The 13,947-nt window shown below is 45.0% G+C and overlaps 1 protein-coding gene across 1 annotated transcript in view; it reads left to right on the forward strand.

Annotated features, from left to right (window-relative positions):
- Positions 1–1,227: 1,227 nt before the first annotated feature.
- Positions 1,228–13,947, forward strand: part of LAMC2 (laminin subunit gamma 2) — a 54,612-nt gene continuing 41,892 nt past the window's right edge. Inside the window, exons 1-2 of the mRNA XM_037145669.2 lie at positions 1,228–1,464; positions 1,603–1,829. Of these exons, the coding sequence (XP_037001564.2) occupies positions 1,751–1,829 (79 nt within the window). The 5' untranslated portion in view covers positions 1,228–1,464; positions 1,603–1,750. The remainder of the gene's footprint in view (positions 1,465–1,602; positions 1,830–13,947) is intronic.

The raw sequence follows: 13,947 nt of genomic DNA on the forward strand, positions 1-13,947 counted from the left end.
CAGAATAAGGCAACGAGGAGAGGGAGGGACTGAGAAACACCGGCAAGTACTTCTTTCATAAGGGAGCTGCTGGCTGGCCTGGTGCCCAGGGCCCTGCAGTCCATTTTCTAATCCCCGAGGCCTCTCGGGATTCTTTCAGAGCTAACGTGTTAGGAAAATCAGAAATCTTTGTTCAGAGTCCATTGTGACTGGGCTTTATTGACATGGGCCAATAGTCCACAACCTGCTTGGGTTGTAATGCAGACAAGTAACCACTGACTGCCATTGAATTCATTTGAAATTGTCAGCGTGTCTTTCCTGGTGCTTTGTAATCTGACCTCACGAAGGGTTTATGGGCTCTGGAACTAGGTTGCCTGTTTTGGAACCTTGGCTTTGCCACTTGCTATCGGCCATGCATGCGACTCGATCTTTCCAAGCCTTTGTTTTATCATCTGCAAAGAGGGGGAATAATAGCACACTTATTTCATACCATTGTTTGGAAGACTAAAGGTGATTATGGATAAAGGACTTAACAACAATGATGACAAATAGAATAGTAGGTACTATGTATGTGCTAAGGACTATCACTATCCGAAAATGATGATGGATGCAAATATCTGTTCCACCTTTTGAGATAAAATAAACAATAATAGTCTGTACTAAAATAAAATTCTAGTCTGGAAAATTTGAGATTCATTTAGGAAGCCTCTGTTCTTTGGAGCTGCAGGACTGTGGGGCATTGCGGACGGGTGGCAAGACAAGGAGCAGAGGATGCAGGGACGTGAAAGGACAATGTTGGATGTGCCCAACTGATGTTCAGTTTTCTAGATTTCACTCACCTCAGCCAGGACGGTGGCCTTGGGTGATTGATATTCACAGTTGGTGTCAACAAACATTTTCTAATGGGTCCATAGACAATGGCCAGTGAAATGTATGGCCTATGATGAAGGAGGACTAATACATCTGCATCCTCTTTTATTCAATTCAGCAGATCATCTATTTTGCACCAACTGTGACCTAGAAGCTGTACCTGTTGTTAGGGATACAGAATGGGGACCCACCTGTCCACGGGGGATTTAATGAGTTGGTAGCCCAAGCGATCAGGAAGTTACGGGGACCCGGAAGGGAACCGTTAGTCCTGGCCCGTGACGGTGAGGGAAAGGATGAGGGGTCAGCAGAGTGGGTGGGCTGGGGTCGGGCTGCTGTGTTTCTGAAAGAGGTTGAGCCTAGGCCAGAGGAAGAAGAGGACCATGTTGTCCCTCTCAGACTGACCTGTTCTCCGTGCCTTTTAGATCACAGCTGATCAGGGCTGCCGATTTATTTCTGAGTTTGCGCACATGCGACTGGACCTCCCAGTTTGAGGAAGGGGTGGGTTGCTAGCTCCCTCGGTGCCCTGGACCACCCGGGAGAGATGGAGCCCTCTGGCACAGTCCTCCAGAAGGATCCCTGGGCCGCAGCCCCGGCACCACACCCAAGGCGGGCCAGGTGTGCGCGAGGGGGGAGCCCGTGGCCGCGTGAGTGCTTTTACAGCTCGGCGTGCGCTGTTTTTCTGCCTCCCGAGGGCTGGGTCCTCCTTATTCACAGGTGAGTCACACCCTGAAACGCAGGCTCTCTTCCTGTCAGGACTGAGTCAGGTAGAAGAGTCGATAAAACCACCTGATCCAGGAAAAGGAAGGCACTGCGGAGCGCAGAGTGAGAACCACCAGCCGCCAGGCGCCCGGCAGCGACCCCTGCAGCGGCGGAAGGCGCGCCGGCCCGGCCCGGCCCGGCCATGCCTGCGCTCTGGCTCAGCTGCTGCCTCTGCTTCTCGCTGCTCCTGCCTGCCGCCCGGGCCACCTCCAGGAGGGAAGGTGAGTCGGCTGCCAGGAGGAGACGTCGCAGCCCCGGGCTGTGGACTGGCCTTTCCGTGCGGACTGTGCTGGCTGCAGGCAGCTCCCAGGACGCCCACTATGCCCCGACCTCTTCAGAGCTCCCTCCCCCACGCCCCTCTGGGGCTTTCTCAAGACGGGGTTTCACTAAGACTAGTATGACTTTATAGAGCTATCTGCCTTAAAAATGTGAAGCCGGTAGGTGAGCCAGACCAGGGTTTTCCTTACTTTACAAATGTTCCTTGACTGCTGTTTTTGATCAGGGCGCCCTGTGCGATCAGTGTAGTATGTTGGTGTAGAAATCCTTTTCCCATCGCGTGCTTTCATTGATGGAGTTTTGGTGGGCACACTTTCTGTGACGGAACACCGCTAAGATGGAAAATGAACTTCTTCAATAATCCTTCTGAAATTCCCGTTTCATCTCGGAGATGGGAAATGAGGCTTAAGAGCCGTAAAGACGCTTTAGTTTTGATTAATGTTGCTTTTTATAATATTTCCACATAGTATTTCTTCAGCAGACATTTAATCAGCACATACGTCATAGATCGTTTGCTCTTCTCTGCGGTGCCCCAGTAAGAAGCTCAGCAGACCAGATGTAAACAAAACCTTCAGACAGCCTAGCAACTGTCTGCCGTTCGCATGTATCAGCTGTGACAGCACGTAAGGGGTGTTTTCCTTGTCACTCAGTTCTATCAGGGACACTTACCTGTGTAATTACCCTGAATTTCCATGTCTATATTGCTTTCTGCCCCTGATGGCAATTCCAATAATCATTTCAATCAGGCTAAGAGCTGTTTTCACACTTGTGCATGTGTGAACTTGAGACAATTTTCAGTTGCACATGGGTCATCTTAGATAGTCCCTTCATTATGGTGCAGTCTGGGTGACGCTGGCCTGAATGTATGTGACTGGCACAAATATTTTAGCATGTGTTTAAATGCATTGATATGATCCTTTTTTTTCTAAAATGTTTTTGGAGTTCATTTCCAACCCCATCATCGTGACTATCATGTTAAAAATTATTTATGAAAATAATCACGTAGGTTAGGTTTCCCCTGAGTTGGGATAAATAGTCTTAACCCAATGAAAAACATCGTAAAATTCTCTGAATAGTGTCTGAATATTAGCATCCATAGGAGCAGCTTATAGATCGACTACTAGACTCTGTTGGCCTAAAAAAGTGCAAAACTGGAAATGGATTTGCACGAAACCACACAGGCAGCTGCTGGCGGAGACAGAATTAGAATTTGATTCAGGGTTCTTAGGCCGAAACTTTTGGAATCATGTTACAAAAGTAATAAGGAAACAAGGTACATATTTACATACTGGATAATTATTGAAGCAACTTTCCCCTTGGCTATAGTTGAGTGTGTGTGTGTGTGTTGGCATTAGATGGGAAAAGCAAATGTGTGGGGAGCTATCAACTGCTTAACGAAATCAGACTCCAGCGGACAGAGCGTGGACTTTCCTTTCTCAAGGAAGGACCAGCTCTGAGCATTCTGTCTTCTAGACCATTGAGTTGGAAGCAGCGTTCGGGCTCATTTCTAGACCATCCTCATCTTTGGGGATGGACTGCTTAAAGTATTAGACTCCCTTCCCCAAGGCCATCATTCAGGGGTCAAGGAGAATGAAAGATTTGGCATTAGGGTGGATAATTCGTGCTTTTCCATTCAGGGACGCTGGGCTAGGGTGGGAGTTGGATGGAAAGCATGGGACTTGCCACCTCCCTAAGTGACCGGCCTTGTGCCTCCTGTGGGCCACACCTGAGAGAGTCTAAAGCCACAACGTTGCTTCTTGGTTGTCCCCTCCAAGGCAAAATCTTGGTGTTAGATGTCACTAGTGAGGCTTTCAGGGTTGGTCTCAGCTAAAGCACAGGGCTTAGAGTCTGCCTGACCTGGCTTCAACTTTTACCTCATCCACTTACTGCATCCTGATAAGTAATCTTTCAGGCTCTTCAGTGGCGCGGAGTCTGCTTCTTCGCCTGTTAGATGTTAGATGGAGGCAGTAGTACCATGCAACTCCGTAGAGCTATCGAAAGGATGAGCAATTATTGTAAAGCGTCTTAAAATGCCTGGGACCATATTTTAAAAACTGCCTAAAGCCATCTGTATAGGTACAGTGAACTCAGATAATCCGGATATCAGCAAGGAAGATAAATACTCCCACTCAGGAGCTCTCGGTTGGTGTGAGAGACTGTAGCTGCAATGGTCCGGATCCCAGTTCATGGAGGGGTATGGCTGGAGAAGGGGCTAGAAGGAGACTAGATATGTAGCCAAGAGTCTGGTTCTGGAGAGACCTACATGCCAGGCTGTGCAGTCCCTGAAGACAAACAAAGAAATGTAGATGGTTTATAAGCAGGGAGTGGGTGAGTTCACTTGCTCAAGGGCTTAGAGGATGAAGTTGAACTGGGAGAGGCCAATGAACAGTCACTGCAAAAGTACAAGTGAGAGAGGATAAAGGGTTTCATCACGGTGGTGAGAACAGCAAAGAGGAGAGACAAGTTACAGAGACATTTAGAAGGTAAAATCGAAAGCATTGGGTGATCTAATAAGTGTGTTAGGAATACCAGTAAGGGCAAATTGGGAGGAATAAGTGTCCAGGATGGGTCCAGGGCTTCAGGTCATGTGATTGGTTAGGCAGTGAAGTCATGGAAAGAGATGAGGACAGTAAGAGAAGTATGAGATTTGGAAGCAAGCCTGAAGGGGAGGGACTGAGTTCTGTGGGGACTTGAATTTGAGATGAGACTAGAGATGTCCAACAGCCCTGGTTAACAGCCGAAGCTATGATTTTGAACTTTAGGAGGAACGTTTGAAATACAAAGTAGGGAGCCCAAAGGTGGAAAGCAGAGCCTTGACAACAGATGAGACTACCTGGGACACAGAGGTAAGAGGAACCTCAACACTTAACAAGGGGATGCAAGAACAACGAAAGAGACTCGGAGGAATGAGCATTGAGGAAAATGAAGAAAAAGGTGTGTTCTGTTAGCCAAAGAGTTAACAAGAGTTTCAACCTTGTAGCAGTGACAAATGAAATTCAGGTACAAAAATATGAATATACAAAGATGAGGACTAAAATACACTGTTGGATTCGGCCATCATGTAAGTTTTGAAGCAACTGTTCTTGAATGGCGAGCTCAGATTCCAGGATTATTATAGATCACTAATGTGGTTTCTCCTGTGGCCGGATGCTGAAAAAGAGGTGCTATGAACAGTGGGGAGCAACCGTGGGGAGTTTGTACTCTCATAGATTCTGTTATTTGAGTTGTTTAAGTGGTATAGCATCATGCATAAGAGTGTAGGCTCTGGAGTGAGATGCCTGGGTTCAAATTTTGCTCCCACATTTACCAGTGGTGGGATTTAGGCAAGCTACTGCACCTGTTCCTCTGTCTCCTCCTCTCTAAGATGCTAATAACAATAAATGGTTGTGATCAAGCACTTTGCACAGTGCCTCGTAAGCACTCACTCTGCCCTCAATATTATGATTATGTAATGAACCAGCCTGCCAATGCTGAATGTCCGTATGTTGCCTTCTCGGTTTTAAGTGGTGACGTTTTTGAAGGCTCTTCGAATTAGCTCGAGAAAGATGAGAAGCCTTCTGTTTAAGCTGAAACACACCCTAAGTTTTACCCAGTCAAACAAACGATGAAGAACCTGACAAGGAACCCAGATTGGAATTTCAAGACTGGATTTTATACCATGTTTTCCCCATGCCTGTTGCTTAACTGCCAGACCTCATCACATGCAGATTCAGCAAATCTGTTGCTCCCTAGAATATGCCCAGATACGAGGTGACCCCATGGCAGATGGTCTTTTACTTCTTAATAGTTAAGGTCTCCCCACTAATCTCCATTCCTCTCACCAAAAAAAAAAAATTGGCCAACTTAATTATGAAAATATTTAGCAATACAGATGCAATGGTCCCATGTCTCTTTATATTTAATTTAGTAAATTAGCTACATGAACATATTTAAAGTCACATAATTTATGAACTACTAACTTAGAAGTATTGGTTATTTCATTCTCATTTCATGAAATAATTATAGTCAAATTCTTTCCATATAGCTTTAGGATCCCTAAAAGCACTTTTAATACAGTTTCTTCTTCACTTCAGGCTAGGTGGCTTGAGAAACAACTCTATTCGAGGCTTTTTTAATTCTGTCATTAGAAAGTACACAATTTTCAAAATATTTAAAAATCATCTTTGAGCATACATTGTGCTCAAAGCATTGTGCTCTTTGCAACATAATCATCTTGAAATGCTTATTTATGACAACTTTCAGCACTGACCACTGTGAGATAATAAAAAGTTTTGAGAATCGGCCTCTTTCCCATGAATAGCTATCCAAAGCATTGATCAGGGTCATTTCAAATTAATGTGTCTTTCCCCAAACAATATGTTAGTTTTAAAATAAAATCCTTGAGAAAGTGCCCTATGATATGAGAGGTTATGAAAAGACTTCAATGTGACATTTTTCTCCCCTGAGATTAAAAAATGTAAAAACAAACACCTTTACCTTATATTCAAATGCGCACAGTAAACGGGAGTATAGAATTGGGTTGGAGTGCAAGTTGGAAATTTCTAGGTGGGCTTAAATTCTGGGTGGCCTGCATTAGGGGTAGCCAGCCACTGGCTTAGCTCCACTGGTCCAAGAAACTGAAGAAGAATGTTGCTTTGTAATCAGTATTTATGGGACATTCAGGAGCGTGAAATTAAGGTGTCAATCCTGGGACTCTTTGTTCCATTTCAGTTCTTAGTGGCTCACCTGTACTGATGTTTTCCCCCTAGAGATATTTGCAAAGACTTGGATCGTCTATTACTGGTACAGAAATAGAAAGCCCCATAGATTCTAGAATACTCGAATTTAGTCACAAATTAGACTTATTAAATTATTAGACCATTCCTGGGCTGTGTTCTAATATAACCTCCAGGTACATGACATAATGTCATGCCCAAACTGAAAGCTAAGTCTTTTCTGTGTCTGTGGGTGACTGTTTGTCTGTGTCTGTGCCTCCCCAACCAACTAGGCATCTTATATCACAGTTACAGAAGACGAAAAGAATGGTTCTCCCAACACTGATCCGTGTGAGAAGGGCCGGAGCTCTCCCCTTCCACTCTCTGAGCAGAGAGGTGGAGTTCAATTGAGCAACCGCATACTTACATACCCTGGACTTCTCCAGGCTTCTATACCATTTACAGAACTCCAACTGTCTCTCTCCCAGATTTTATTTTTATTTCTTGTGTGAATATGATCTTCACATTCTGAAAAAAAATTAAATCGCAGCCAAGTCCTTGCTCACACTAACTTAGGCTTTGGAAAAATTACACAGATCTTCTGCTGCACACATGTGGGTATTTCTTGCCATAAGGCTTGCAGGCTTCACCACTTTCTTCTCTTTTTGCAGCATCTTGGAACTGGATGGGAATGGGCCATGGGGGCTCTCTCTAAGAGCCTCTCATTTTATAGGCGAGGAGAATGACGTGCAGGGAGGTGAAGTAAGTGTTGAATTCCCACAGGTGCTTGTACCAGAGCTGGAATCAGGCACATGTGGTCCTCTCCTACAGATGGGAAGGTCCCAGCCGAGAAAACTAGTTGCCCTGATGAGAGCCCCACAGTCGGTCCCAGGACCGGACTTCAGGTGCTAGCGTGCTCTAACAAGAGACCTCCTTGGCTTGTTTCTGATCCTTCAGAATTTTCATTTAAATTAATTCCAGACTTGATGGAATCTTGATGATCAATATTGTGAAGGACATCCCTTATGTTTCTAGGTGGGACATCGGAAGTCTCTAGGTGTGTATGTGAGTCAACATAGCAGCCATTCCTTCAAAGGTGAAAATATCAGGTCAAAAACAAGGGTAAACTGTAGTTTGTGGGGCATTGACAAGAGAACAGATTTCCAATAATCAAGATTTTTTTCCTCTGTTTTTTTTGGTGCAACTCTGTTGTCAGAGCGTCATGCAGCTTGGAATTGAACAAGTGGCTTCATTGTCAAAAAGGACAGTTTAAGGGACAGCAGTAAGCCTTTCCGTTTTATCAGTCATTGTTCTTCAATGGCTGTGGACACTGAATCTATACATGCAGATTTGTGTCCAGTTTATTTTCCTCTCCCTGTTGGAGACCAGGGGTATAAGTTATGGGGTCTTTCAGAGGCATGTCTATGTGTTAATATGTGCTGGCATGTCTATGTGTTGATAAGACATTGAACACATAACCTTCACACAAATTCACTGCTATTTCAAATCACTGGCCATTTTGCTTTTGGTAAAAGGAGATTCCTAATGTTTACAGATCATGTCTCATCCCGAACAGACAGGTCTATGTGCAAATGGGTCCACCAGTGACCCTACCTCCTGCCCTGGCCTCACCAAGGGGGTTGTTTGTGCTGGGAGGCAGTCCCCCCATGCTGAGCTCTGTGGGGACCGAGAGGAAGGGACAGCAGAGCTGTAGCACACTTGCCCCACTGAGATCCAGGACACATGGCTTCCACACCCTGAGGGCTTCGTGGTTCAAACCCTTCTTGGAGTATTTGTTACTTGTAGTTGTGGATATATAAAAATGGCCGGGCTCCTAAAAGACCATTTAATTCGCTTTCTGATATATTGCTTACATATTCTCCCAACATAGTAAGTGTTACATGAATTACCACTGCTCCTTTGTCAAAACTGGGAACTGTGATGGTGTGTGTAGTGAGCACACAAACACCTAAGTGTATGCATCTTTGTGAAGGGATGTGGTTATAGCAAAAAAACCTGTGGCTAATCTCCATGTGCAAAAATGTGCTGTTCATAAAAGCAATGAAAGCTTTAAAGAGGGAGAAGCAGTAACCTTTAAAGAGGGAGAATAGCTTTTCTAAGGAGCCAACGCAAGTGTTGATGGTTGAAATACCACATGTAATGGATACTCCAAAAATTTCAGTACAGATCAGAATTTCTGTCCAAATCAGAACTTCCTTTTAAACCTTTCTTCATTCAAATGCCTCATACATGATTTCTGTCCTTTTGGTCTTCACTTTGGTGTCACCTCTACCAGTCCTGGACTCTCTCACTTTCTTTCATCTGCTTTGTAAAGGGGCACATGACACGTTTGGCCGGGCCAGACACAAACTGCTCTGTGGACACGATGCTGTTAGAATAACAATCAAATACACTTTCTGTATTGGAGTGCATTTCTTTATAGATGAGCTCAGAGAAATACAGACATTGCTCCTTTTGTGGCCAGGCGTGTGTGGGGTTACACGTGCGAGGATGAATACTATCACATAGAATCTTTACTGCAGACACAGACCGAGTCTTTGTGCCACAGCTGACACCAGCTGTCTTGGGGGGGCCGGTCTTGAAGGTGCCAGCTGTGAGAGAAGGGGGGGGCTTTGCTGCATCTCTTCTATTCTATTCTTCTCTTCCCTTTTGCCTTTGAGCTCACTCACACTGAGCCCTCTGCCTCTTCCTTTGCTAGTCAGACAAAAATCACTGGGGCTTCCTTTCCCCCTCTCCACTGGCTGCCTGGACCCTGCTGGGGAGTTAGGGGAAGACACTTCCAGGTGTGGCTTCCTGCTGTCATCTTCCCGAGGCTGAGTTATTTGAGTCCACATGTGCCTTTTCCAAGGCTAGGTTATAACAACATGTACTATAAACTCAGTGAAAATAGATAATTTTTTTCAGCCATAATCTTTCAAAGGAAAATGCATCGATCTGAGTTTCTTGGACTGTTGATAACTTTGGGCGATTTGGAGTTGGAAAGATTTGCCCATGTGTTTTTCATTGTGAATGGCCGGTGTGAGCGGAAGGCTCACCTCCGCTGTCCTCTGCCCGGAGGCCTCCCAGGTGTACCTTGCACACTTGCTTGGGCATTTACGTGTCCCGGGAACCAAAAGAATCTGGCAGCATATGGTTCTGGCTGCACTGGCTGAAAAGGCAGCTGTGAAAAATGTGGGCGAGAAAACAGAATTCAGTTCAATTCTTAGCAAGTGAATTCTTAGCTGGTTCAGTTTTCTTATTCTAACTAGAAGACATGTTGTGACATCCCCTAAAAAGATAAAACTGGAAGCAGTCACACGTTAAATCATAAAATTCAAGATCAGTTTCAATGATGAACTGTTCAGATTTTGTTTTAAAGTATTCGCCCAAGCTGAGAACCATATTAAACAGCGGAAAGCAAAATTTCATGTAGGAAGTTTTAAAACTAGAAAATACTTACGAGCATTTTCATCATAACACATAAGTATAATATAGTAAACATACTCATCTTGTCATCTTGAGTATCTCAGATTTAGAGACTTTGATTTTTTAATGTAATAAATTTTTTTCAACTACAGTTGACATATAATAGTATATTCATTTCAGGTGTACATTGTAGTGCTTAGATATTTATATAAGGTATGAAGTGGTCATCCCAATGTGGAGACTTTGATGTTTTGCAAATGGGATGATAACTTCTGATGCTTTTGATACCAAACCAATAGGTGTCAGGTATGTATCTTGCGTTTAGCCTTTGTAGGTAAAGCGCAATTTGAGTATTTGTAAAAACACATTAGAATAGATTGCTATTTAAGGACACTTTCAATCATTGCTTTTGTTCTGAAAATAAGCACTTGTCACTTTTTAAACAGGAAACATTATTCTCACCATTACCGTAATATTATTCACCATTTTCAATCTAGCTATTTGCATGAGGGTGACAGTCACTTACTTACATGAGGCCAGTTCTTTGTCTCCAAGAAAAGGAACAGTATTCAATAAGACAAAGTAATGTTCTATTATCAGTGTCACAAACAAAACAGAAGACCATGGTTAGGATTGTTAGTCCCAACTCACCTGTCCTCACAACGACGTGTTTCCTTTTACAAACAAGAACTTAAAGACACAGAGGGAGCAGTCTATGAAATGAAGTGTGAGATGAATGGAGGGGAGAGAAAGAGGTCTCCAGGGGCAGCGTTTTGGGAAATCCCGCTAGAAAAATGTGTAGGACTAGAACACAGACATCTTTGTGGCCAATGGTAAGAAATTCTGGTATTTACCCTAAATGTAAAGGAAAGGCATCAGAGAGTTTTAAACAGAGAGGTCGTGGTAAAATTTGTCCTTTGAAAAGGTTTTGTGACTACTGAGCAGAGAGATGCAAGGGAAGGTGCAGGGAATTCAGTTAGGAGGCAATGGCAGGCTGGAGATGATTGGGGTTTGGTCTAGAGTAGCCATAGTGGAGGTGGACTTGGGTGGACTGGAGCTCTTTACTGGGTCATATCAATCAAATGTGGTGTTGAATAGAATCTGGTCAGAATAGAGAAAGCTAGAGAACCTATAAGGACAGCTCCCAGCTTTCTTACTTGACAGGGTACAACCATGAGTTTGCTTTTAAACACGTTTTGTGTAATGAGCTCTCGAGACAACTCGTTGGAAATGTAAAGTGGCTGGCAGAGCACGAGGGTCTAAAGTTGAGAATGAAATCTGGGCCAGGGAAGAGTCTTGGCGTGTCAGCACCTGTCACGATCACTGAAGGCCTTGGCTAGGAGGAGAGGTTTCTAGAGTGAGGATCGTGGAGGTTCGCCATGGCTGAGCCTTGAGGAATGCCAACATTTAGAGCTGGGGAAAGAGAGGGGCCCGCAAAGACTTTGGTGTGCTTGGGGAACAAGTTGGGAAACCAAGAAGAAATCTGACAGGATAGCATCATGATACTGAAAGGAAGAAAATATCCAAAAAAGGAGAGGAAAAGATCCAATGTCCCAGAAAGGGAATGAGGGTCACGCCATGCTGGAAAGGAAAAACAAGGCATGGAGCATCGCTCTGAGTAAGGAAGAGGATTGTGCGTCATCTCCGAATGGTTTATAGTTGGACCCATCCGCGAGGGATTATAGGTAACTTTTTTACAAACTTGCTGTTGTTTAACTGGATCAGTATTAGTGCACGAAGCAGCTGAAATGGAAGTGAGAACAGCAAAGCTCTACGTAATAGCAGCCAGCACACATTGTCAAGTTTAAACATGATGCTCGAATTCCTAGCTCGTGAGCTAGTCCCACACACCAGCCAAGTACATTACCTGTCAAGGCTGCCAGATCACTGCAAACTGATCTCATGGTCTCCAGGCCCTGCCCCTCCTCCCGCGCAGCCCTAGGCTGGCTGCCCTTTGAGTTGGCAGGCAGCTGGCCTTCGCAGTTCCAGGCTCACAGACCACAGAAGGGCAGGCGATCCTGGTGCGGAAATAGGGTGTCTGGTGTATGCGGCCACCTCAAAAAAAGTCTGAAAGTCTCAGACACTCCTTCTAACTTAAAGTACCAGGTTCCTCTTAGAATTCTTTCTATTCTCACTTCACTGTGGATTTATTTCTTTATTTCTTGGTTGAAACAGTAGCTTTTTCACACAGAATGCCATATATGTAGACAACGTAATCTATGTCGGCTGCCTGGACTCCTGGGAGATTTCTGTATGTTCTGGGTCTTGGTTGGCATTTTTTAGAGTCAGACTTCCTTCCTTCCTCCTTCTATTCACTTTGTCCATCTACCCTTCCATCCATCCATCCATCCAACAGTCACCCTCCCAAGTCCTGCGTTCCATCCCGTGGGGAAGTAAGGCACGTGCGCAGGTGGTGACGACATGAGAGAAGAAGTGATAAAGGCCCAGGGAGAGGCAGTGTGGAGTCCTGTGGGCACTCAGAAGAGGCAGAAGCCGGTGAAGGGTTATCAGCAGGGACGCGGCAATCTGATTCTTAAAAAGATCGCTGTGGTTGCTGCGTGGGTTTGAGGAGGGTGGAGCGGGTAGTGCCCCGGGCAAAGGAACTAGTGAAAGTTAAGGGCCTTTGGTCAGGAAGAGCTTCATGCATCTCAGTTCCCTGGGAAGGTCTGTGTGCGGGAGGCCAGAGAACCAGGGAGGGACGGGGGAATGGGATTAAAGTTGCAGAGGTCGCCGGAGCCCAATCTCTGCAGGGTTTTGACAAAAGTTTGAATTTTTAATTATGTTGTTGTGGTTAAGAGCATGATGAGTCCATAAATTACATGAAGACGGCAACGGGGTCACCTGGGTGACGAGAAGAGCATGTTTTTGAACTTCAGAACAATACAGAGAGGATCTGCTTCACACAAATGACCCGACGTATGCCAAACTATGAAACTTTCTCGGAATTGCTGGCGGCGTTTCCTATGGAAAATTTAAAGAGGGGTCTGGATGAACTGTGGCCATCAGTGCTGATTATTGTGGGGCCTCGCCTGCCCCAAGTGCAACCCGAGGAAATATTTTCGGTTTCCTTCCATTCTCCCAAGGATACAGCTTAAAAACAGCCTTTGCCCCGTGCTTCCTGCCCCGACCCATTGGGGTAATGTGTGTGAGAGAAGGTGGGGTGTGAGGTGAGCCTGGGGGGCTTCCGCACACCTTGCTCCATTGTTGGCAGAGGGTCTCCAGCACCTTGGGGGTGCAGTGGGGGGCAGTGGTGGGTGGATCAGCCTGTGTCTGGCCACCTGGAGGGCTTTTCTAAGGAGCACTTTGAGGATCAGCGGCGGTATGCTATAATAGTTATTATTATAATACATACTTTAGTGCCAAAGAGGGAGCATTCAGTGTAGGCAGACACGATTACCACCCACGCTTCCCTAGACTGAAAAAAAAAATGTGAAAAATCTGAGTCCGATGAGTTGGTTTTGGATTTGCGTTTATGGAAGCTGGAAGTAAACTTGCTGCTCTCACTCTATTAGCTGGGAGAGAGCCCCAGCGGACGGAGGCAAGGGTTACAGGGTGTTGAAGTGAGGGGACAGAGAGAGGACAGGACAAAATTGTGAGGAGAGGGCTCTGGTTTGGAAAGAGTACGGTACAAATGAATAGTCAACTATGAGAAATGGATGGGATGTGGCACTTACTCTACAGGGTTCAGGGGCCGGGGGAGGAAGACCCTGTAAGGCTCAGGTCTGATCAGGGTCCAAGGCTTATGAGTATTTTCTGGACAATGATGTTTGAAGGTCAAGTCCCGGACCCATGGCTGGCAAAATGAGGAAGACATGGATGATGTGATGAGTGTTTGACAAAAGCCAATATACATTAAGTAAATATATATGTTATGTCTTATTTGACAAAATGAAACCTTGGCAGCTCCCTTTTTTTTTTTGAAAGTTTGCTTCTTCATGAAACC

This window comes from Artibeus jamaicensis, unplaced genomic scaffold (assembly GCF_021234435.1).
Source record: "Artibeus jamaicensis isolate MK-2021 breed Jamaican fruit bat unplaced genomic scaffold, CSHL_Jam_final contig_327, whole genome shotgun sequence".
NCBI classification, from domain to species: domain Eukaryota; kingdom Metazoa; phylum Chordata; class Mammalia; order Chiroptera; family Phyllostomidae; genus Artibeus; species Artibeus jamaicensis.